This window comes from Oryctolagus cuniculus, chromosome 3 (genome assembly GCF_051225735.1).
Source record: "Oryctolagus cuniculus isolate XC-2025 breed Fujian yellow rabbit chromosome 3, ASM5122573v1, whole genome shotgun sequence".
Classification (NCBI taxonomy): domain Eukaryota; kingdom Metazoa; phylum Chordata; class Mammalia; order Lagomorpha; family Leporidae; genus Oryctolagus; species Oryctolagus cuniculus.
Window position 1 is genome coordinate 1,571,932 of NC_142869.1, and position 21,020 is coordinate 1,592,951.

The window sequence follows — 21,020 nt, forward strand, 5'->3', positions numbered from 1 at the left end:
TCCCACTCGTAGCATCTTCCGCCCCATATCTGATTGGGAGGCAGCGTGAGCTTGGCACTCGTGGTCCCATTTCCGCTCCTGGAGAGTGTGTTCTGGGCGCAGGTGCCTGCTGTTATCCGCGGCAGACACCGCGCTGGGCCCCTCCCTCTGGCAGTGGCTGGGCCACGACGCTGGCTGTCAGCGAGTTGCCCAGTGTGTCGCAGTGATTGTGGGTGCGCGAGAGCAGCTTATTCAGTAAACGGAAAAACGCGTCTCTCCAGCTTTACAAGTGAAGACACAGTCTTGACTGAAATCCAGCAGTGCTGGACGGCCCGTGACACCAGGGCAGTGTCTGAGTCACCCTGCGCCTGCCTTAGCTGAGAGGGGTGGGTCTGGGGCAGTCCAGGCCGGGGCTGGTGCGGCTTCTGTGGCAGGGAGGTCGTTGTCTGCTTCTGCACAGACCTGCTCGTGCTAGATAGAGTGGGGGGGGGGGGGCGTGCCTTGGAGCTGTGCAGCATTTCAGCACCCACCCCGCCCCCGCCCCCGCCCCCGCCCCCGCCCACCAGCAGGAGCTGACTTTGCCGTGGCTGCTCCTGTCTTTGGATTCAAGGCTGATAGTGCTACCCTTGCTGTTCCGTTAGCTCAAGGCCTAGGGATGATACCGCTGGGACCAGGAGTGCACGTGTGAGCAGCCGCCTCAGAGCCTGGGACGTGGGCGCTCGCCCACAGCCCCGCTGTGCCCGGGCCCAGCCACCGTCGTGTTCCGTAGGCTCCTTTCCCTGAAGGGCAGAGTCTGCCGGGCACTGACACTGGTGATGTCGCCTGTCTACCGGGTGTGGGACCGCGTGTGCCCAGGTGGGACAGGCTGCACCAGGGCAGGTCCCCTCCCCCACCGTCAGCTCATTCCATCACAAGATATTTATGGGTGCTTGTACCTGCCAGGCTGCTCCCAACCCGGGAGGTCTGTGTGGCCCACCCAGGAAAGGCCCCACCTGAGGCACCTTGGTGCCGCGGGGACGACAAGCCCTAGGCAGGAGAATGGGGAGTGGCAGAGAATTGGCCGGCGTGGACCTGACGTGGACGGCGCCTTATGCACCACGGGCACTTTCCTAAGTGCTTCCTCCAGCATCACAGGTCTCGTCCTGTAACCCCGGGACTGTGTCCTGTGTCCCCACAGTGTCCCCATTTACAACGGCGCCCGTGCGGCTGGGGTGCAGCAGTTTGACTTCGCCAGGCGGTTTGTGCTGCTTCAGCCTGAAGCCTCGCTGTGGCTGGTCTCACGGCCCTCTGGAGCCCGGGGTGGACGGTCCCTGCGGATGTGCGTGGGCAGGAGGAGAGAGCCAGAGCCTCCGTTCTGGGCTCTCGCATGGCGCCAGGTACTGGGTCTCCCGGGGCCCATGCACTTCCACTTCCACTGGGCCATCGCCCGCTGCTTTCCCAAGTGTATTAGCAGGAAACTGGAGTGGAAGTGGGGCAGCCAAGATCTGAACTGTTGCTCAGTTATGGGAACTGGCCCTGCACGTGGCGACAGCCCACCGCATCCCAGTGCCGGCCCCAGACTGCCGCTTGTAAGACGCGCTCTGGGCTGCTACGTGTGGTCTGACTTGAGGGAGGGGCCTGGTTAGCAGCGAGGTGGCTGACTGGGGGCCTTGGGATCCTCCAGGGGTAGGGGAGCATAGCCTCCTGGTGGCAGTGACTGAGGGTCTAACTGAAGGGCCCTTGTGTGGGGGAGCACAGGCAGGAGGTGGCGCCGATGCTGCGGCCGTGGTGTGGGCAGCCGGGTGGCAGATGGCCTGTGTGTGCCTGTGTGTGTGTGTGGGGTGGGGGGTTGCCAGCCCTGGGCGTTGGGCTTCGCTGTGCCCAGGAGTGAGACGTGGCTGCATCATTTCCTTTCCCGCCTCGGCGGGCGCGTGGTGGCCGGGGCCAGACAGCGTCCCCTGCTGTGGCCCGAGGGCGCTGCCTGGCAGGGGCGGTTACCGGAGCACCTGGTCGTTTCTACTCCCTGTGTTCATGCTGGCTGGCTGCAGTTGCTGTTGGCACATCGTGTCACATTTTGTCATGTTGTGAGTGCATATCTGTTGGCTGCCACTTCTGAATCCAAACTGTCACAGTAGTCAGAAAACAAATGACACCATTGTTACAGTGTGGAGCAATAAAGAGAACAAACAGAAAAAGCCAGGAGGAACGCGAGAGCAAAGGCAACACACCCAGGGTAACTTAAATGGAAGCATTCACAGTGAGTGGACTTTCTGTAACCACAGAGGTGGAGAGTGACATTGTTCTTAGAACAGTTCCCGAGGGCCTGGCAGGCCTGCTTGTCTGCACACGAATGAAGTGTGTTGGAGGCGGCGAGGGGGTCCCCAGTGTGGGCACTGAGGGAGCCGTGTCTGGGCCCTGCAGATACCGCAGGATGCTGGCCGTCAGCAGGGAGGAGACGGGAGACACTGAAGGTGTGCTGAGCGATGCTTCTCACCTGAGCGTGGCCGGCTCTGAGCTGGGGGTTAGCAGGTGCAGGTGTGTCTCGTGACGCAGCGTCCAAGCCGTCTTCCTTGGCAGCTTGTCACCTGGAGGAGGCACTCCCGTGGACTTGAACTCCGGGAAGGACCCTGCCACGGACTTCCTAAAAGGGAAGCACCCACTCCTCGGGGAGTTAATCAGTGCCTTCCCAAGGGTCCACAGTGCTGACTTAAGATTGCGTCTAAACAGAAAAACACATCTGGTTTTACGAGGCTCCGGGGGTCTTGGTTTTAGAGCAGGTTAGAGACAACATGGAGGCACAAATTGCAAGCACATTTTGGTTCCTAAGGCAGGTGGAGGACCCGGAACGGTGGGGCCGAGTGGAAGAGTGCGCTCATGGTTCATGCCCAGTGTTCCTTACCGAGTGTTGTGTGCAAGGAACGCTGTCAGCCGTGTGAACACGGAGAGTCTTTGAAAAGAAGGAAGAAAAGGGAAATGCCCATGGTTGATTTTTTAGAGAAAAATCACGTCGGGGCGACGTGAAGGCAGCCGCAGCCTCTCTCGTGGCTGGCACGGTCTGCAGGCCTGGTGCTCCCCAGGGGTGCTCCTGGGCTGGCCCCGTCAGCGCCTCTGCTCACTGAGATGGGAACACCCAGAAGGGCTCTAACAGGCCCAGAAGGTCTCAGAGTCCACACGGCTTGTGAGAGGCGCACCTGTCAGTCTTCTACACAGAGTTTCCTGTGGTTGTTAGGAAAGTTTGATAGTGAGGGAGATGGTTCTGCTCACAGCCTGTGGACTGACCCAGCAGGACGCTGCTCCTGGGCCCCTTGTCCGCAGGCGGGCCCTTGACTGCGCTGTCGGAGGCGGCTCGCTTGGTGACTTCACACATCCCTGTTTCCTGCACGCACGCCTGTTTCGAGGTTTGTCCGTGGGATACGGTGCCTGTTAAGGAGGGGGACCCCCCGGGAGCCTTGTGGCCGAGCCTTCCATCTCCGTTGTGGGAACAAAACTGTCACCAGGGCGCCCGCGCCGCCTCCTCCTGCCCACAGAGCTTGACTGCATGTGTCCACGTTCTACACCACGTGACTCGACTTTGATTCCTGCGCTTGTATGTAGTGGAATCGTTCTGTGTGTCTCATGCCTGTGGGCTCGTGAGTCAGTGGTTTCCCTGGTGTTTGGTGTCCGTCTCAGCAGTTTGCAGTGTGCTTCCTCGGTCTCGTGCGCAGGGCCGAGCGGCGCGTCTGCAGCATCCTGCTCTCTGGCTCTCTGGCATGTGTTGGGCACGTGAGCATGGGGCTTCCAAGGGTGCCCCCGGGGCTGGAGTGCTGGCCTCTCTAAGACTTGCAGCCAGCCTGCACAGTTCCCACCTGGGAGGATTGGAATTAAGATGTTCAGCCTCACGATGCGGAAGCAGCAGGCCTCCAGCACCAGGCACGCTTACATTTGCATTTGGCTTTTCCCGGACGGTGCTGTGTGGTGGTGCCGAGCAGGGGCAGCGAGCCGGCCTGGTGCGCGCAGTCCACACAGTGGCCCTCTCGAGGTGCCGCACTGCCGAGCCAGGCTGTGCGCTGCCGTCGGGCTGTGCCGCGTCTTGGCTCCGCAGCGGCGTGGAGCGGCTCTCCCTCCTCACCCACCAGGGCCCGTGCAGCCCGGTGAGCCTGCGTGTCCCCGCCAGCGCAGCTGAATGTCTCGTTTTGGCTGTCTGCCTCTTCTGGTTGTTTGTGGGCACTGTTTTCTTTCTGATCTGTGGAATTGATGGCTGTGTGTGCGTGTGTGCTTGCAGCGGCCGGATGCTCAGTGGCTGTTGGCTCTGGGTGTTGGGTTCCTTGCGCGCCTGTCTGCTCTGTGGGCTCTCTCCGCGCACACAGTGCCTTCCTTTTGGGGGTGTCCTAGTGACGGTTTTTGTGATGCTAATACTTCCTCCAGCCTTTGTTGTGTGCACTTGCTCACAGGGTCACTTTATTTGCTAGCCGTGTGTTGTTGAGTGTCAGGTCTTTTGTTTCTTTTCCTTCGTCTTCACTTCGCTTCGGGAGCCCCGTCCCTCAGGCGTCCCCAGCAGCTGTGGCGGCAGTGAGCCCCTTGATGCCGTGTGCCTGCGGACGGTGTCACTGCTGAGCGGTCCAGAGCCGAGGGGCGGCTCCGGGCTGGCCGGCTGGGCCCCCCGCGCTGCGCAGGTGTGGCTGCCCCACCAGGTGCCGCCATGGGGCTCCGCGCAGCACCCGCAGAATCTGCCTGGCTCCCCGGGCGCTTCCACGGCTGCCCGGCGGCCGGGCCTCCTCACTGAGCGGACCTTTCCCCTCGGTCATTCTGGCACTTCCGGAGTCTGGAGCCGAGTCTCAGTCCTTCCAGGCATATTTCCGCCCATACCTCTTGCTGCCTTTTAACTTTCAGAAAGGGTGCGGGAGCGATCCGAGAGTCACGTGTGTGTGATTTGAAAGTGCGTGGCGGACGTGCCACCTGGCCCCGCCCCTCGCAGCCCGGGCACTGGCCTGTCCGCTTCTGCTGCTTAGGTCTGCCCTCGTCTGTCCTGCACACGCAGCGTCTCTCGGGGGCCCAAGCCTCCCCCCCGGAGCAGCTTCTCGGGCGGGCGGGCTGGTTCGTGACGGCAGAGCTGGTTGTGAGATCTGGGGATTTCCCAGTATTGCCTCGCAGCTGGATCCCACGATGCCCACAGGGCCGGCAGGCACAGCCCCATGCGCTCAGCGCAGACGCGTAGTTGCTGGGGCGCCTGGCGTCCCCTGCCCCGCTGCAGGTGGCCGAGGTGGGAGTGGCCGCTCTCCTTTATGGTCAGTGAGGTCTGCTGGGGAGGCCTTCCTCTCCCCGCGCCCACCCTCGGTTTCCACGTCACTGATGGCGCGTGCCTGGATCTGTTGTTTTCTCTCAGTGGCCGCGGTGGCCCAGGGCGCCCTTCTCATCCTGTGGCTCTCACGCCTGGGAGCTGACTTGCTGCACAGAAGTTTCCGTCCTTCCTGATTATCTGTTTACTTACAGTGGTTTGTGTTCATAGATTCTTAATGTCCCCTTTATTACCAGTATCTGTTTGGTGCCTCCATTTTCCCAGATGTGGCACGTGGGAGCCCCTGTGGGCCCCGTCTGGTGGGTTCCCACCACCGCTGGGCCCTGGTCACTCTGACACAGCGGGATGTCCCAGGCACCCTCATACTTGTGTGCCCACTCTGGAGGCGCCTGTTGTACAGGGAGGCCCATTCTGCCCTCAGTGAGTGAGCCGAGAAACAAACTTGGTGCTGGGTGCCTGGTGCTGCTGACCTCTCAGTAGCCAGAGCTAGGACACAGGTGTGCACAGGCGTGTACACACACAGACACACCCACACAGAGAACACAGAGACATACACACTCCTACACATACACACACAGACATGCATGCACCCAGATGCTCCCAGAGACAGATATGCACACAGACACACAGGTTACACACAGACACACACAGCCGTGTGCCAGTGTGCACATGCAGTTACACACACAGACACACGTGCAGCAGCACGCACACCGGGAACCCCAGCTCCAGCCAGCAGCACGGGGCCCTGCGTAGCCTTTCCCTCTGCCCTTTGCCCCTACTGGGAGAGAGAGAAGTTCTGCAGCCACACTGTGGGGCATGCTCACTTTTCTGTGTAGTCCCAGAGCTGGGCTGAGAGCGCTCCCGTGAGCGTGGCTGCTGTCTCTGAGCTGCGTGTGCACCTCTAGCTCTTGACGCCCAGGGCCATGTCGACCCTCACGTTGGTTCTCTCTTAGCAGGAGGACGTCTCCAAGGAAGGCTTTCTCACTTAGCACGCCGCCCCAGCGGTCCCGCCGTGCGCGCCCCGTGTGCCCGGGCGCCTGGGTGTGGTTGCAGTGCCCGGGCACAGTGATGGCTGTCGGACGATGAGCAGGCACCTGCTCTTGTCCAGCTCGCCACCCCGCCCACACGCCGCTGCAGCTGCGTGCCGTTCCCACAGAGCTGTGCCAGGCAGCGTGCCCCGCCTTGCTCCGACCGCACGGCCTGTCCTCTGCCTTCACCTTTGGCCCGCTTCCCTGGCAGCGTTCTGGCCTGTGTTCCTCGCCTGTGAGCGGCTGCAGCCTTCCTCCGTCCTCCGTTGGCCTGGTGCGTTCGGGTGCGCTCTCCGTGCTGTGGCTTCTGCCGCTGCCTTCTCCCACGCCGGGCCTGCTTCTCCGCCGCAGGGCGGCAGCCCCAGCTGAGCATGAGCTCACGTGCTCTGCTCCACTCCTCCCCGCTCGCACCCTGACCCAATCGGGACTCTCCTGTGTGTGGTGTTAGGGTTGGGTCCGATTCGATCTTTTCCCAGGTGGCTAGAATCGTCCCCGTGGTCGAGAGGTCACTCCTCCCGCAGCGGCGTCCCGCCAGTGCCGGCTCTGTTCTGGGCCTGTGCCCTGGCGTCCTGGGCCAGTGTGCGGCCCTCTCCGGCTCGGGGGCTCCGTGGGGTGGGCGCCCCGGTGTTCTCTTCGAGTGCCGCGCCCCTCTGCCTCTCTTCCTTTCGGGAGCTCCGGCTGGATGTGTGAGCCCCGTGGCTGTCAAGTCCCCACCTCAGCGCTCAGTGCTCCTCTTCCCAGGTTCTTCTGCTGTCCTGCTGCTCACCAGGTCTCCCCTGAGCTGTGTCTACTTGGCTTTGGAACGCATCCGTTTAGCTTTAATTGCAGTGGGTGCAGCTTTCACTCCTACAGGTGCTTTAAAGTGGATTGCTTTGCCATCCGCCGGTTTCTGATGTTGATAACCACGAGATACGGGATCCCCTGGGCTTCAGTGTTCCTGAGCGACCGTTCCGGAGGCAGCGACCTCCGACGTGACGCCCGGGTGACGGCGCTCGTTCCTCCAAGCGTGTTTTCCACGTGCGTTTTGTGAACAGTATCTGATTTTCCCAAAATTGACGTCATTCCTGGCCTGCCTCCCGGGCTCGTGGTTTCTGACTGTGATTTTATGTCCTTATAATGTTTTATGGACATTCCTCCAAGGCTGAGAGCGTGGCCATCCGGAGGGGATCTGTGCCCGTGTCCGCTGCCTGGGGGCCACTGCTGGGGTACGCCCTGGGACGCAGGCACCCTGGACGCACGTCAGGTCACATGGCTCATCTGACATCCTCCCTGACCACTGCCTGGCCGTGGTCTGCGGTTCTGGATTCTCCTTAATTGCTGTGCGCTCTTGTGGATAGCACTGGGTCCGTGTGAGGCACGGCGCAGCCCTCCACAAGCCTGGGGCAGTGCGGTCCAACTCCGGGCTCACCCCCACAGTGCCCCTTGAGTGGTGGGGGAGGCAGGGGTCTCTGATGTACCCTGCCTTGAGCTCGTGTCTCCTGGGGGCCTCTTGGCTCTTGTGCCAATTTGGCTGTGCTTCTTGGAAGACCTAGGGATGCATCTACCTCATTGCCAGCTGCAGGCACTTTTCTTAGTCTTCATTTCTGTCATCGTCTTTTTTTTTTTTTTTTTTTTTAAGATTTATATTTACTTGAAAGGCAGAGTTATAGAGAGGCAGAGGCAGAGAGAGAGAGAGAGAGAGAGAGAGAGAGATCATCTATCCGCTGGTTCACTCCCCAACCGGCCATAATGGCCGGAGCTGCGCCGATCCAATGCCAGGAGCCAGGAGCCTCTTCCAGGTCTCCCACGTGGGTGCAGGGGCGCAAGGACTTGGGCCATCTTCCACCACTTTCTCAGGCCATAGCAGAGAGCTGGATTGGAAGTGGAGCAGCCGGGACTCGAACCGGTGCCCATATGGGATGCAGGCACCGCAGGCGGCGGCTTTATCCACTGTGCCACAGCGTCGGCCCCCATTTCTGTCCTCTGTGCTGTGTTGGCTTTCATCTGAGGCCCTGATTTTCATAAGGAACCAACCTTGTGCACATGGCTTTGAGCAGGGAGCCTGGGAGAGCTGGGGCATGGAGCTGCCGAGGCCTACGCAGACAGTTGCACCGCGACGTGGGAAGTGGAGCCATTTCCGGCTGTGCTGATCCCGCAGTTGTGCTGGGACAGTTGCAGCGTGGACCTGCACCTGGAGCCTGGCCCATCGGGCAGTCCGGGTCCTCGTGCTCCTTCCAGAGGCACCGTCGCAGGCTTGCTCGTGTCCTGGGCCTCTGCTGCTGCTGCTTCGGTCTTGGCGGCTGCAGGGGCCGTGACGCCATCGCGCTTTGCCAAGTGCGCCGCTCTTTTCCACGGACAGTGCACTTTATGAGGTCAGGCAGAGGCCACACTCTGCTGGGGGCGCGGCCGTGTGCCCCAGGCAGGTCACAAGCAGCGCTGCCTCGGCCTGCCACCTCTGGACCTGCTTGAGGGGACAGAGGACAAGCCTAGACCGCGGTCCTCAGCCCTCGGGCACCCCAGTGTGCCGGGCCAGGCTGCCTGCGCCTGGAGGGAGGCTGCGCCCAGGGCGCCTGGGAGCCCTGCTAGCCTTGGCTTCACCTGTCCTTGTCGGGGAGCGGGGAGGGTGCTTGAAGGCACACTCGCCGGGCTGCTGCCTTGTGAGAAGCCAGGAGGGCAGGAGCTGGGCCGAGGCCACCAGGCTTCCTGCAGGAGCCTCTCTCCTGTCTGGGAGGCCTTGCCAGGAGACCCCGCCATCCACGTTCTCGATGTTATAAAGGCCCGTGTGGACGTCCTGGTCTAGTTGGACATAGCAAGATAACGTGGGCGTGGCCTTCCTCTGCAGCAGGACACAGAGCTGTGGCAGCAAGTACTGCTTTAGAACGGAGGGCAAGGGGGCGGGGTTTGCCCTCTGCTTTGGCCTTTTCCAAATTACTGCGGAACACGGGCCAGATGTGGACATGGCATGCACGCGTTCCGTGGTGCCGTGGGCCTCGCGTGGGTGATCTTGCTCTGGGAAGGTGGGGCAGCTGGTGGTCGACACGCACACGGCTGGGGCATGGCTGGGCAGCGCCTTGACTGGCAGTGATGGATTTTCCCTCTCCGTCGGATGCTGAGGGTGTGGCCAGGGCCCACGGTCTCCTGGTTGGGAGAGCAGCTAGGCATGGGCTCCCTGCTGTGTCCCCAGCGGGTTACAGTGTGCACTGAGCACGTTGGCCGCTGCCTTTTTTTTTTTTTTTTGTAAAGATTATTTAATTGAAAGAAAGAGCAGAAAGAGATCTTCCATCTTCTGGTTTACCCCTCAAATGGCCACAATGACTAGGGCTGGGCCAGGCCCAAGCCAGCAGCCAGGACCTCCATCCGGGTCTCCCACATGGGTTACAGGAGCCCAAGCACCAGGCCATCTTCTGCTTTCCCAGGCAGTCAGCAGGGAGCTGGGTTGGAAGTGGAGCAGCTGGGACTCCAACCCGCAGTCGTATGGGATGCCGGTGGCACAGGCAGTGCTCAGCCCACTGGGCCACAACGCCCGCCCTCTGGGAGCCTTCTCTTGGCGATGGTCCGACATCATCACTGGAGGGATCTGCTTGCCATGTTCTTTCAGGACACACTGAGCCGTCTTCCCCTCCGTCTCCCTTCCGCCCCGAATTCAGCGCCCAGTGAACCTAGAGTCTTCGGTGTCTGACCTGAATGGCTGCGAAGTCTCCTTTCTGAGCTGCCCTGGGCTGCCCAGGGTCACTGAGGTCAAGGCCTGGGCCTGCAGCCCGGACTTCTGCCCGCGCTGTCATAGGAGAGGAAGCTGCCGGTTCACCACACCTCACCCTCCGGGCACCTGCTGCTGAGCAGCCGCAGTGTGCGGAGCGCACCTGGAGATCCGCTTCTCGGCGTCGGTTTCCCAGGGAGCCTGGAGCTCTGAGGACACGGAGCCGGCCTGGGATTTGGAGCACTGGGCTGACTGTGGTGGGGCCCTGGTCCCTGTCCCACATGTGTGACACGTGCAGTGTGGTCCTCATCCCGTGTGTGACACGTGCAGTGTGGTCCTCGTCCTGTGTGTGTGACATGTGCAGTGTGGTCCTCGTCCCGTGTGTGACACGTGCAGTGTGGTCCTCGTCCCGTGTGTGTGACATGTGCAGTGTGGTCCTCGTCCCGTGTGTGACACGTGCAGTGTGGTCCTCGTCCCATGTGTGTGACATGTGCAGTGTGGTCCTCGTCCCGTGCGTGACACGTGCATTGTGGTCCTCGTCCCGTGTGTGTGACACGTGCATTGTGGTCCTCGTCCCGTGTGTGACACGTGCATTGTGGTCCTCGTCCCATGTGTGTGACACATGCAGTGTGGTCCTCGTCCCGTGTGTGACACGTGCAGTGTGGTCCTCGTCCCGTGTGTGTGACATGTGCAGTGTGGTCCTCGTCCCGTGTGTGTGACGTGTGCAGTGTGGTCCTCGTCCCGTGTGTGTGACGTGTGCAGTGTGGTCCTTGTCCCGTGTGTGTGACACATGCAGTGTGGGCCTCGTCCCGTGTGTGACACGTGCAGTGTGGTCCTCGTCCCGTGTGTGTGACAAGTGCAGTAGTGGTGGAGCCCCTGGTCCTCATCCTGTGTGTGACCCGCGCAGTATGGGCCTAGTCCCGTGTGTGATACGTGCAGTATGGTCCTTGTCCCGTGTATGTGACACATGCAGTGTGGTCCTCGTCCTGTGTGTGTGACATGTGCAGTGTGGTCCTCGTCCCATGTGTGACACGTGCAGTGTGGTCCTTGTCCCATGTGTGACATGTGCAGTAGTGGTGGGGTCCCTGGTCCTCATCCTGTGTGTGACCCGCGCAGTATGGGCCTAGTCCTGTGTGTGACACGTGCAGTATGGTCCTCATCCCGTGTGTGTGACATGTGCAGTATGGTCCTCGTCCTGTGTGTGACACGTGCAATATGGTCCTCGTCCTGTGTGTGACCCGCGCAGTATGGTCCTCGTCCTGTGTGTGACCCGCGCAGTATGGTCCCCGTCCCATGCGTGTGACCCGCGCAGTATGGTCCCTGTCCCATGCGTGTGACACATGCAGTATGGGCCCCGTCCTGTGTGTGACCCGCGCAGTATGGGCCTCATCCTGTGTGTGACCCGCGCAGTATGGTCCTCGTCCTGTGTGTGACCCGTGCAGTATGGTCCCCGTCCTGTGTGTGACACGTGCAGTATGGTCCTAGTCCTGTGTGTGACCCGCGCAGTATGGTCCTCGTCCTGTGTGTGACCCGCGCAGTATGGTCCCCGTCCCATGCGTGTGACCCGCGCAGTATGGTCCCTGTCCCATGCATGTGACACATGCAGTATGGGCCCCGTCCCATGTGTGTGACCCGCACAGTATGGTCTCCGTCCCATGCATGTGACGTACAGTATGGGCCTCGTCCTGTGTGTGACCCGTGCAGTATGGTCCCCGTCCTGTGTGTGACCCGTGCAGTATGGTCCCTGTCCTGTGTGTGACCCGCGCAGTATGGTCCTAGTCCTGTGTGTGACCCGCACAGTATGGGCCCCGTCCCATGTGTGTGACCCGCGCAGTATGGGCCTCGTCCTGTGTGTGTGACCCGCGCAGTGGTGGGGCCCCTGGTCTTGGAGTCTGCGGTACCTGGTATCGTTGCACGGCTGCTGTTCCCGCCTGCTGCTGTGACACTCAGACTTCCCTGACGTCCTGAAAGAAACACAGTGGTCCTTAGATGAAGGCAGCCCACGCCATCTGAACACACTATCGTGGTCGGCAGGTGTGTGGCGTCTGCCTGCCGTGGGCACCCCGGGCTGAGGATCTGCTTGTGCAGACGCCGCACATGGCGCAGAGCCAGCGTGCCTGTGTGTTGCCGTTGCCAGTTGTGCTTCACGTGGGCTGATGGGCACCCGTGGGCGAGGGGCCCCGGGTGCAGGTGTGATGGGACCAGGCCACCCCTGCCCCGCTCCGGGGCCTGAGGCATCTGAGCCAGGCTTCGTCTGCGAGACGAATGGAACCTGCACTGCTGGGCTTGGCAGCCTCCCGCAGCACCTGTGCCAGCTCCCACCTGGCGCCATCCCACGCCCGCGTGGCTCCTCTGTGCGTGGGTAAACAAGCACTCCTGGCATCTGCTGCGGCGATGGTTGTGGGATGTGTTTCCACACAGCCTGGTAGCCACTCCTTCCCTCCCCAGTGGCTCTCCACAGGCACGTGTAGTTGGTGGCCGTGGCTGCCACCATTGCCTTGTGTGGCGGCCCCGCCTGCACAGATCCTCGGGGAGCAGCCACCTGGGATGTCCCCCGGTGCCCCTGGTGTCCTTGGGACCTGCCACAGGCCTCCGCCCCCGCTGTTTTCCAGGGTCTGCAACAAGGAGGGGCAGGGGCCCGGGTTCTTTGCTCTTTCCCCGGGAGACCCCGCCCCTGCCCTGGAGGCTGAACTGTTGTGGGGGGGGGGGTGCAGTGCTGTGCCCTGCCTGGCCACGGTCCTTGGAGCTTTCCACCGGAGCTGCGGGGAGAGGGCTCTGCTCCTCCGAGGGCTGTGCTGGGCCAGTGAGTCCAGGCACTGCTCTGCTCAGTCCTGGCCGTTGGCAGGAGAAGCAAAAGGGAGGGATGGCCAGGCCACTGACCATGGGCTGGGTGGTGTGCGGAGTGGTCCCTGACCATGGGTTGGGTGGTAGGCGGAGCGGTCCCTGACCATGGGCTGGGTGGTAGGCGGAGCGGTCCCTGACCATGGGCTGGGTGGTGGGCGGAGTGGTCCCTGACCATGGGTTGGGTGGTAGGCGGAGCGGTCCCTGACCATGGGCTGGGTGGTGGGCGGAGCGGTCCCTGACCATGGGTTGAGTGGTGGGCGGAGCGCTCCCTGACCATGGGTTGGGTGGTAGGTGGAGCAGTCCCTGACCATGGGCTGGGTGGTGGGCGGAGCGGTCCCTGGGGCCCCCATGCCCTGCGCTGCCCTTTTCGAATGTTGGGCACTGGGGTGCACTCTGCCCTCTGGGAGCCACCCTGGGCTTTGATGCGGGCTTCCCCCTGCCTTTGCAGGCTCAGATCTGGTACCCATCCTCAGCCAATAACAGCCTGGGCTTGTACTGACTTCCGGTGACGAATCCAGACCTGGAACTAGGCAGAACCAGCCCAGCTTCCACCTGAGGACTGGGCAGAGGGACAGCCCCTGCCTCCTCCCCTGGGGGCGGGGCCGACCTCGTGTCTGCTGTCACCGCCTGTCTGCCATGTTCGGGGACTGAATCGAGACCTTCCCAGTCCTGGCTTAGGCACACGTGTGCAGTGTGTGCTCACGCTGGAGTCGGGGCTCTGCAGGCTCTGGCCGCCCGGCTGCCTGCTTCTGAGGCCGGGGCTCTGTTCAGGTGCTTGTCCTTTCTGGACCCAGGTGCCCCCGACTGCTGGCTCCTTGAGAACAGGGCCAACACATAGCAGGTGTAGTAGGTGCTTTTTCATTTGTTTTGGTAATATTTATTTATTCGAATACTTGAAGGAGAGAGTGCCACAGAGACAGAGATCCATCTTCCATCTGCTGGGTCACTCCCCAAATACTACCACAGCCAGGGCTGGGCCAGACGGAAGCCAGGAGCTCAGCGCTCCACCTGGGTCTCCCATGTGGGTGGCAGGGGTCCAGGCATTTGGGCCATCTTCCACTGCTTTGCCAGGCTCATAGCGCAGAGCTGGATCGTAAGCAGAGCAGCCGGCACTCACACCGGTGCTCTGATATGGGATGCCAGCATCCAGGTTGGCAGCTTAGCTCCCTGTGCTCCGATGCCGGCCCCAGTCACACAGTGGGTTCTGTTGGGAACGAGTGGCAGGTGATTGGAGACTTGCCTCTGTCGGGTGCGCAGCACAGGTGTCAGCTGGACGTCTCGCATCCGGTGCTGGAAGGAGGGCGCGTGTTGGCTGTGGGATTTGCCTGAAGCAGATTGAACTCAGGGTGTCCGGGGGCCAGAGTATGGGACACGGTGGGCTGCAGTGGGGTGGCAGTAAGCAGGTGCCGGTTCTGGCATGGGTGAGGTAGAGGGCAGTGTTGGGCAGTTAGTGAGGCCCCTGTATACTCAGTGACCCTGGCCTGCCCCTCCCTGCTGGCAGTGGGCACCTGTTGGAGTTGATCAGCTTTCTCCCTGCTCCTTTGCCCCTGCTGTAACGAGATCAGCACAGGGAGAAAAGACAGCTCGGCTGCCTGCAGAGTGCCTCTGGGTGGGGATCCGGAGTGGGATTCGGGCAGGGCTGTCTCAGTGGAGCGTGTGGTCTGCTCCGACACGTGTGGGCTCTGGGCATGCCCTCCGAACCTGTGAGTGTCTATGAGCCTGGCTCCTGGTCCTGTCTCTGTCTCGGGACTTCTGTGTGCTTGTCCCACCCACTGGGCGAGCGTGGAGCATGGAGCAGCCACTCTGGCTGCCCATGTGCCTGCCCCTCGTCTGAGCCCCGTGCCCACCCCTGGACAACACACTCTCTGGAAGACAGACTGCACATCTCCTGTCAGTGTGGTGGACTTAAGCTGGGAGACAGCTCCTCCTCTGCAGTGAGTGTAGAGGGCCGCTGGAGTCTGAGCCTGATTCTAGAGCCTGGAGCCTGGAGCCTGGAGCCTGAGCCAGGAGCCTGAGCCTGAGCCTGAGCCTGAGCCTGGAGACTGAGCCTGAGCCTGAGCCTGGAGCCTGAGCCTGAGCCTGGAGCCTGAGCCTGGAGCCTGAGCCTGGAGCCTGAGCCTGAGCCTGAGCCTGAGCCTGGAGCCTGAGCCTGAGCCTGAGCCTGAGCCTGAGCCTGAGCCTGAGCCTGGAGCCTGGAGCCTGAGCCTGAGCCTGGAGCCTGGAGCCTGAGCCTGGAGCCTGAGCCTGAGTCTGAACCTGGAGCCTGAGCCTGGAGCCTGAGCCTGAGCCTGAGCCTGAGCCTGAACCTGGAGCCTGAGACTGGAGCCTGGAGCCTGAGCCTGGAGCCTGGAGCCTGAGCCTGGAGCCTGGAGCCTGGAGCCTGAGCCTGAGCCTGGAGCCTGAGCCTGAACCTGGAGCCTGGAGCCTGAGCCTGAGCCTGAGCCTGGAGCCTGAGCCTGAGCCTGAGCCTGAGCCTGAGCCTGGAGCCTGAGCCTGAGCCTGAGCCTGAGCCTGGAGCCTGAGCCTGAGCCTGAGCCTGAGCCTGGAGCCTGAGCCTGAGCCTGAGCCTGAGCCTGAGCCTGAACGTGAGCCTGGAGCCTGAACCTGAGCCTGAGCCTGAACGTGAGCCTGGAGCCTGAGCCTGGAGCCTGAGCCTGAGCCTGGAGCCTGAGCCTGGAGCCTGAGCCTGAGCCTGAACCTGGAGACTGAGCCTGAGCCTGGAGCCTGAGCCTGGAGCCTGAGCCTGAGCCTGAACCTGGAGACTGAGCCTGAGCCTGGAGCCTGAGCCTGAGCCTGGAGCCTGAGCCTGGAGCCTGAGCCTGAGCCTGAGCCTGGAGCCTGAGCCTGAGCCTGGAGCCTGAGCCTGGAGCCTGAGCCTGAGCCTGAACCTGGAGACTGAGCCTGAGCCTGGAGCCTGGAGCCTGAGCCTGGAGCCTGGAGCCCGCCCCCGGCCCCGGCAGTCAGGGACGCGGGGATGGCCCACAGCTGGCCGCTGGCACGCCGGGCCTTGCCCAGTCTGTAGTAATGAGAAGCGGCTTCGGCGCTCAGCTCTGTTTGCACAGTCCCCCCAGGGATGGCGGCCTGGATGGCCCGCTCACCGGTCAGACTTCCTGTGGTTCGGTGGTTTGCTTCTGAGTGCTAGCTGCTTCCGAAGCCCCTAAGTTGTTCGCCAACCACATGCTCTCCCCACTGTGGAGGGGACAAAGACAGAAATTTCCCAGATGTCTCCAAGTCAGGGCTGGGCCAGGCTGAAGCCAGCGGTCACTCAATCTGGGTCTCCCACGTGGGTATCGGGAACCCAGCCATCTGAGCCGTCTCCTGGTGCCTCCCGGGGTACCTGTTAGCAGGAAGCTGGGGTGCAGAGTGGAGCTGACTCAGCCAGTGCCCCCACGCGGGATGCGGTGTCCCAAGCCGTGGTTTAACTGCTGTGCCAAGCACCCAGCCCTGGAGGGGACATCTTGACCAGAGAGGCCAGGCGTGGGAGGGAGCCCCGGCCCTGCTGTCACAGCAGAGCCCGGGGTGGGGGGTGGGCATGTTTGGGGTGACCCCGTCTCCCTAGGCAAGCTCCGGAGGGGCAGGAGGGGTGGGGGTGGCCGCTTCCCCGGGGAGGCTCCCGATCGCCCCTCCTGTTGGCTGTGGGTCTCCCAGGCTCCCGCGACTCAGGCTGCTGTGGCCGCGTTGCTGCCTGTCTTCAAAGACGAACCTCCGTCAGGCCGCAGGCGAGCGCTTGCCTCAGCCGTGAGCGTGGGGTGTGAGGAGGGCAGGAGCAGGGCGCTTGCCCGGCGCGCGTTTGCTGCCAGTGCTGCGTGAGCCTGCCCTGGCGTGGCTGGGCCGGAACGTAAACAGTGTGCTGCGCAAGCCGCCAGCCGAGCCTCTCGTGGCGATCCCGTGTATCATCTGTCTGTTATGTAATGTGACAACATGGAGGTGAAATGGAAACCAGATGTCAGGGCGGGGCCGAGGGAGCCGTCCTCAGCCAGCGCCCGGGAGCAGGCAGGGCCTGGGCCGCCGCCCCGTGAAACCATCGAATGCCCTCGGAGGAGCGACTGCTGACGGGTCTCTGGGCACGAGCAGAAGTCCTGCCTGAAGGTAAAGTGCCGGTGGGCTAGGAGTGCCTCTGCGGGCAGACACGCGTCCCGGGGTTCCGGCGCGCTGCGGCCTGGTGACTTGTTAGCGGACCCGGGTTAGAATGCTGGGGCCGAGGGCTCTGGCCACCGCCCTTGGCCTGCGAGATGCCTCCAAAGGGCTCCGGATTAGGAGTGAAGGGGGGAGGTGTGGTTGGTCAGGGACTGGCTGTGTGGCCGGGGCCAGTGAGCGCTTACTGAGGGCTGGCTGCTCCACACTCGGGGCCCTAAAGAGGCAGCTCGCGGGCAGCAGAGGCCTCCGTGCTGTGCTGGGGGCCGAGCCCTGCCCCGCGCAGAGGTGGGCGCTGGGTGCCCTTGGGGAGTGAAAGGCACACCCCGTCCGTCAGAAGTGTGGTCTCCCTGGCTGGAAGCCGCCGTGGCCTCGGGTGAAGGCTGCGTGTTTCACTCGGACCAGAACCAGAGGCGTCTCCGCTGCTCTTTCCGTTCGGTCACGGATCTGCTGGGGAAAGCTGCGGCTTCCTCGCTGTGCTAAGGAGACGCTGGAGCGGAGCTCGGGGTGTGGCCGGGCCCCTCACCCTGGTTGGTTAAAGCTATGGAAGTGTTGCTTTCTCACTAGGAAGGGCTGTGGCCGGAAGCCACACAGGCGATCCCGCGTCCCGGGTCACCAGAGCCTGTGTCGGAGGTAGAAGGGGATCCCGGCTCCTTCCCGTCCCAAGGGCGGGGCTCTGTGCCGGGCTCTCCCGCTCACCGTGTCTGTGGGCCGTGGCTCCTGTGCAGGGGAGCGTTTCCTGGGTGCTGGGCCTGGCGAGATGTGTTCACGCAGCTTCGTCGTTTTAAAACACACCTGAGGGAGCAGAGAGGCTGGGGGGCCACGCCATGCTGTGCGGGAGGGGGCTGCAGCTGGGTCCTGGCTGTGCAGATGTCAGGAATCCCAGTGCTGTAGGGACAGGCGTGCGTGACGGTTCTGGGCGCTTCGGGCCGCAGCGTCTGGAAAGAAGTGGAGAACGCTCACCGGCCTCGCTCCGCTTCACCCGTTCTAAGAGGAAGCTGAGGAGGGGCCGTCGCGGCCGTGCTCGCCTAGAACCGGTGTGGCCGTCAGACAGTTACGCGAGCGAGTGCCCCGTCCGTGTTGGGAAGTGGACTTGGGGTGCTCAGTGAGCTGCCGGGGCGGGCCGCAGCAGTGCCCGTGTTTCCTGCGCAAGGACGGGGTGGGGGGGACATGCCTTTCTGCTCGCGGAGCACCCCTGCCCTGCGGGCTCCTGGCCAGCAGTGGGGACCTGGTTGTGACCACCTGGCCCCCGAGGTCTTGGGGCTCCCACCCTTGGAGGCTCCTCTCCCGCCTCCCTGCTTGGGCTGTAGGGCCTCACCAGGAGGCAGGCTCTTCAGTGTTTCATTTCTAAATATAGCCCCTGCTTCTGTTTTTAAAAATAGTTCATGCTTCCCGGAGGATCCTGGACACAGTTCCCATCCATCCCAGGGTGGCTGTTGGAACGTGGAGCCCACCCTGGGGCTCGGGGCGTTGTGCCCAAGCTCTCCTCCTGTCTTTCCAGACAAGGTGCAGGCCCAGTTGAGCATGGACGTCCTGAGGGCTCTACCCCCGGGGGTCGATGGAGTGTCTGAGGCCCAGGAGATGCTGGGATGGCACAGCCCAACCTGGCCAGCCCCTGGGGCCCCCACTCCTCCCTGACTCTCCAGACCCGGGGCATGGAGCTTCCCCAGGGAGGTGGACACAGGTGCAGCCCCCCCGCCCCCGCATCCCCATATACCCTGGACATCCCTACGGGTTCCTGTGGTCTCTTTGGAAAGTTTTCTCCACCAGTGGTGTCCTGGCCTAGGGGTAAGTGGGAAGTGGGGCTGTGGCTGCCTGGTGATTTGCTGGGGACATTGGGGAAGGGTCTTGCCTTGGCTATTTATTTATTTATTTATTTGAAAGGCAGAGTTACAGAGAGGGAGAGATGGAAGACAGAGAGAGAGAGAGAAAGAGAAAGAGAGAGCTTCCATCTGCTGGTTCACTCCCCAAATGCTGCAACAGCCAGGGCAGGGCAGGCTGAAGGCAGGAGCCAGGAGCTTCCTCCAGGTCTCCCACATGAGTGCAGGGGCCCAGGACTATCTTCTGCAGCTTTCTCAGGCTCATAGCAAGAAGCTGGATCAGAAGTGGAACAGCCAGGATTGGAACCAGCACCCACGTGGGATGCTGGCACAGCAGGGAGCAACTTTACCCACTACACCACAGCACCGGCCCCGTCAGTTGGCTCTTACACCACCACTCCTGTGTTACCAGGGCCTGGAGCCTGGGGGCTGTGGTTGAGCAGGTGTCCTGTGGTTTAAGTAAGGAGCCTTTTCCACTTTCGGTTCACATCATGAACATAAGGGGGTTAGGGTGGCTTGGCCCCTGGGGCAGGTGAGAGAGAGCAGCCCCGCCCCCTGGGGCAGGTGTGAGAGAGGCAGCCCTGCCCCCTGGGGGGCAGGTGAGAGAGGCAGCCCCGCCCCCTGGGGCAGGTGAGAGCGAGCAGCCCCGCCCCCTGGGGCAGGTGTGAGAGGCAGCCCCGCCCCCTGGGGCAGGTGAGAGAGAGCAGCCCCGCCCCCTGGGGCAGGTGAGAGAGAGCAGCCCCGCCCCCTGGGGGGCAGGTGTGAGAGAGGCAGCCCCGCCCCCTGGGGCAGGTGTGAGAGGCAGCCCCGCCCCCTGGGGGGCAGGTGAGAGAGGCAGCCCCGCCCCCTGGGGGGCAGGTGAGAGAGAGCAGCCCCGCCCCCTGGGGCAGGTGAGAGAGGCAGCCCCGCCCCCTGGGGCAGGTGAGAGAGAGCAGCCCCGCCCCCTGGGAGGCAGGTGAGAGAGAGCAGCCCCGCCCCCTGGGGCAGGTGAGAGCGAGCAGCCCCGCCCCCTGGGGCCTGGGCGGCAGACATGACCTGCCCCACTGTCACTGTCTGGACTCTCCTGCCAGCTGAAACCCCTCCCAGGTTCTCGTGGCTTTGTGAGCCTTCTAGCTCATGAGACGATGGGAGATGACAAGATGTGGAGACTGGGTGCCCCAGGCACGTGATGTCCAGAGCAGAGCTGGGGTCCTCGCACTCCGCGGCAGCACGTGTTTCTAGAAGAGGGGAGGGCTCACCCCACTGTACTTGACCTGATGTTTTCTGCGTGAAGCAGGCACTGCAGGGGGCTTGGGGGCCTGTCCACAGGGGCTGCTGTGGGAGCCTCACTCTGCCTCTGCCCACATGCCCGTGTGGACGTTGTTCAGGTTTGCGGCCATGCGTAGGGGACCGGCATCTTTGCCCTTTGCAGGGCCTTGCACCTCCCTGGAGCTGGGCCTGTGTGTAGGTGAGTGCCTGCCGCCAGGGACGGTGGGGACTTGGTGGGTGAACCCAGCTGACCCATGCAGATCGTTTGCTTGTGATTGAGAAGCTAAACCCAGAGCTTGTCCCATCTGCCTTCACGTTTGGACGTTTCTAGGTTAAGCATTCTTGCTTGAATACAGCTTGGGTAGAAATTGTATCTTTTTTATGTCAGAAATATAGGGGCAGGAAAATTGGGAGGCCCCTTGCCCTTCTTCTCTGGGCCTGGCCAAATGGCTGCCACAACGGGGCAGAACCGGGCTGTCTCCACCAGTGCGTGCGCATGCGTGCTGGAGTTGCCGTTGACCCCACTCGTGCCCAGGCCAGGAGCTGCAGATCCACGGTGCGCCACTGGGGTCAGGCTTGGCAGAGCTCTCTGGGCCACAGGCGTGAGGTGCATCCCTGCCATCGCTCAGAAAACCTACAGGACATTGAAGGCTTGCCAGTCAGCCTCCCTGTGCTGGCCGCCAGCCCAGCTGCTGTCACCACGTCAGAGCTTTAGATGAGTGACAGAGACGGTGGCTGTGAAACAGGAGAACGCACACGTCTGTGCTCGTGCTGCACAGGCCTGTGTCCCCACTGGAAGGGTGACCTGGGCACAGAGGCTGCGGCCAGGGTGCCACCTCCTGACAGACTCCAGGCCGAGGGGGCAGGTGGCGGTGGACGGTTTACACATGTGTGTGTATGTGTGTGCATGAACATGTATGTGTGCATGTGCCTGTGTGTCTGTGTATGTGTGAGCATGGATGTGTGTGTGTGCATGTATACGTATCTGTGCATATGTGTACGCACGCTTGGGTGTGTACATGCATATGTGTATGGCA

General features: G+C 62.5%; 1 protein-coding gene across 9 annotated transcripts in view; it reads left to right on the forward strand.

The window, feature by feature from the left end:
* Nucleotides 1-21,020, forward strand: part of HDAC4 (histone deacetylase 4) — a 228,707-nt gene that overhangs the window by 23,558 nt on the left and 184,129 nt on the right. For 8 of the 9 annotated variants that reach the window (XM_070071465.2, XM_070071470.2, XM_070071469.2 and 5 more), the window contains exon 1: nt 16,714-16,870. The exons of the other annotated variant lie outside the window; for it this stretch is intronic. In XM_070071465.2, coding sequence (XP_069927566.1) covers nt 16,810-16,870 — 61 coding nt within the window. In that variant the 5' untranslated portion in view covers nt 16,714-16,809. Of the gene's footprint in view, nt 1-16,713; nt 16,871-21,020 lie in introns of those variants that run through there. 9 annotated transcript variants of the gene reach the window in all.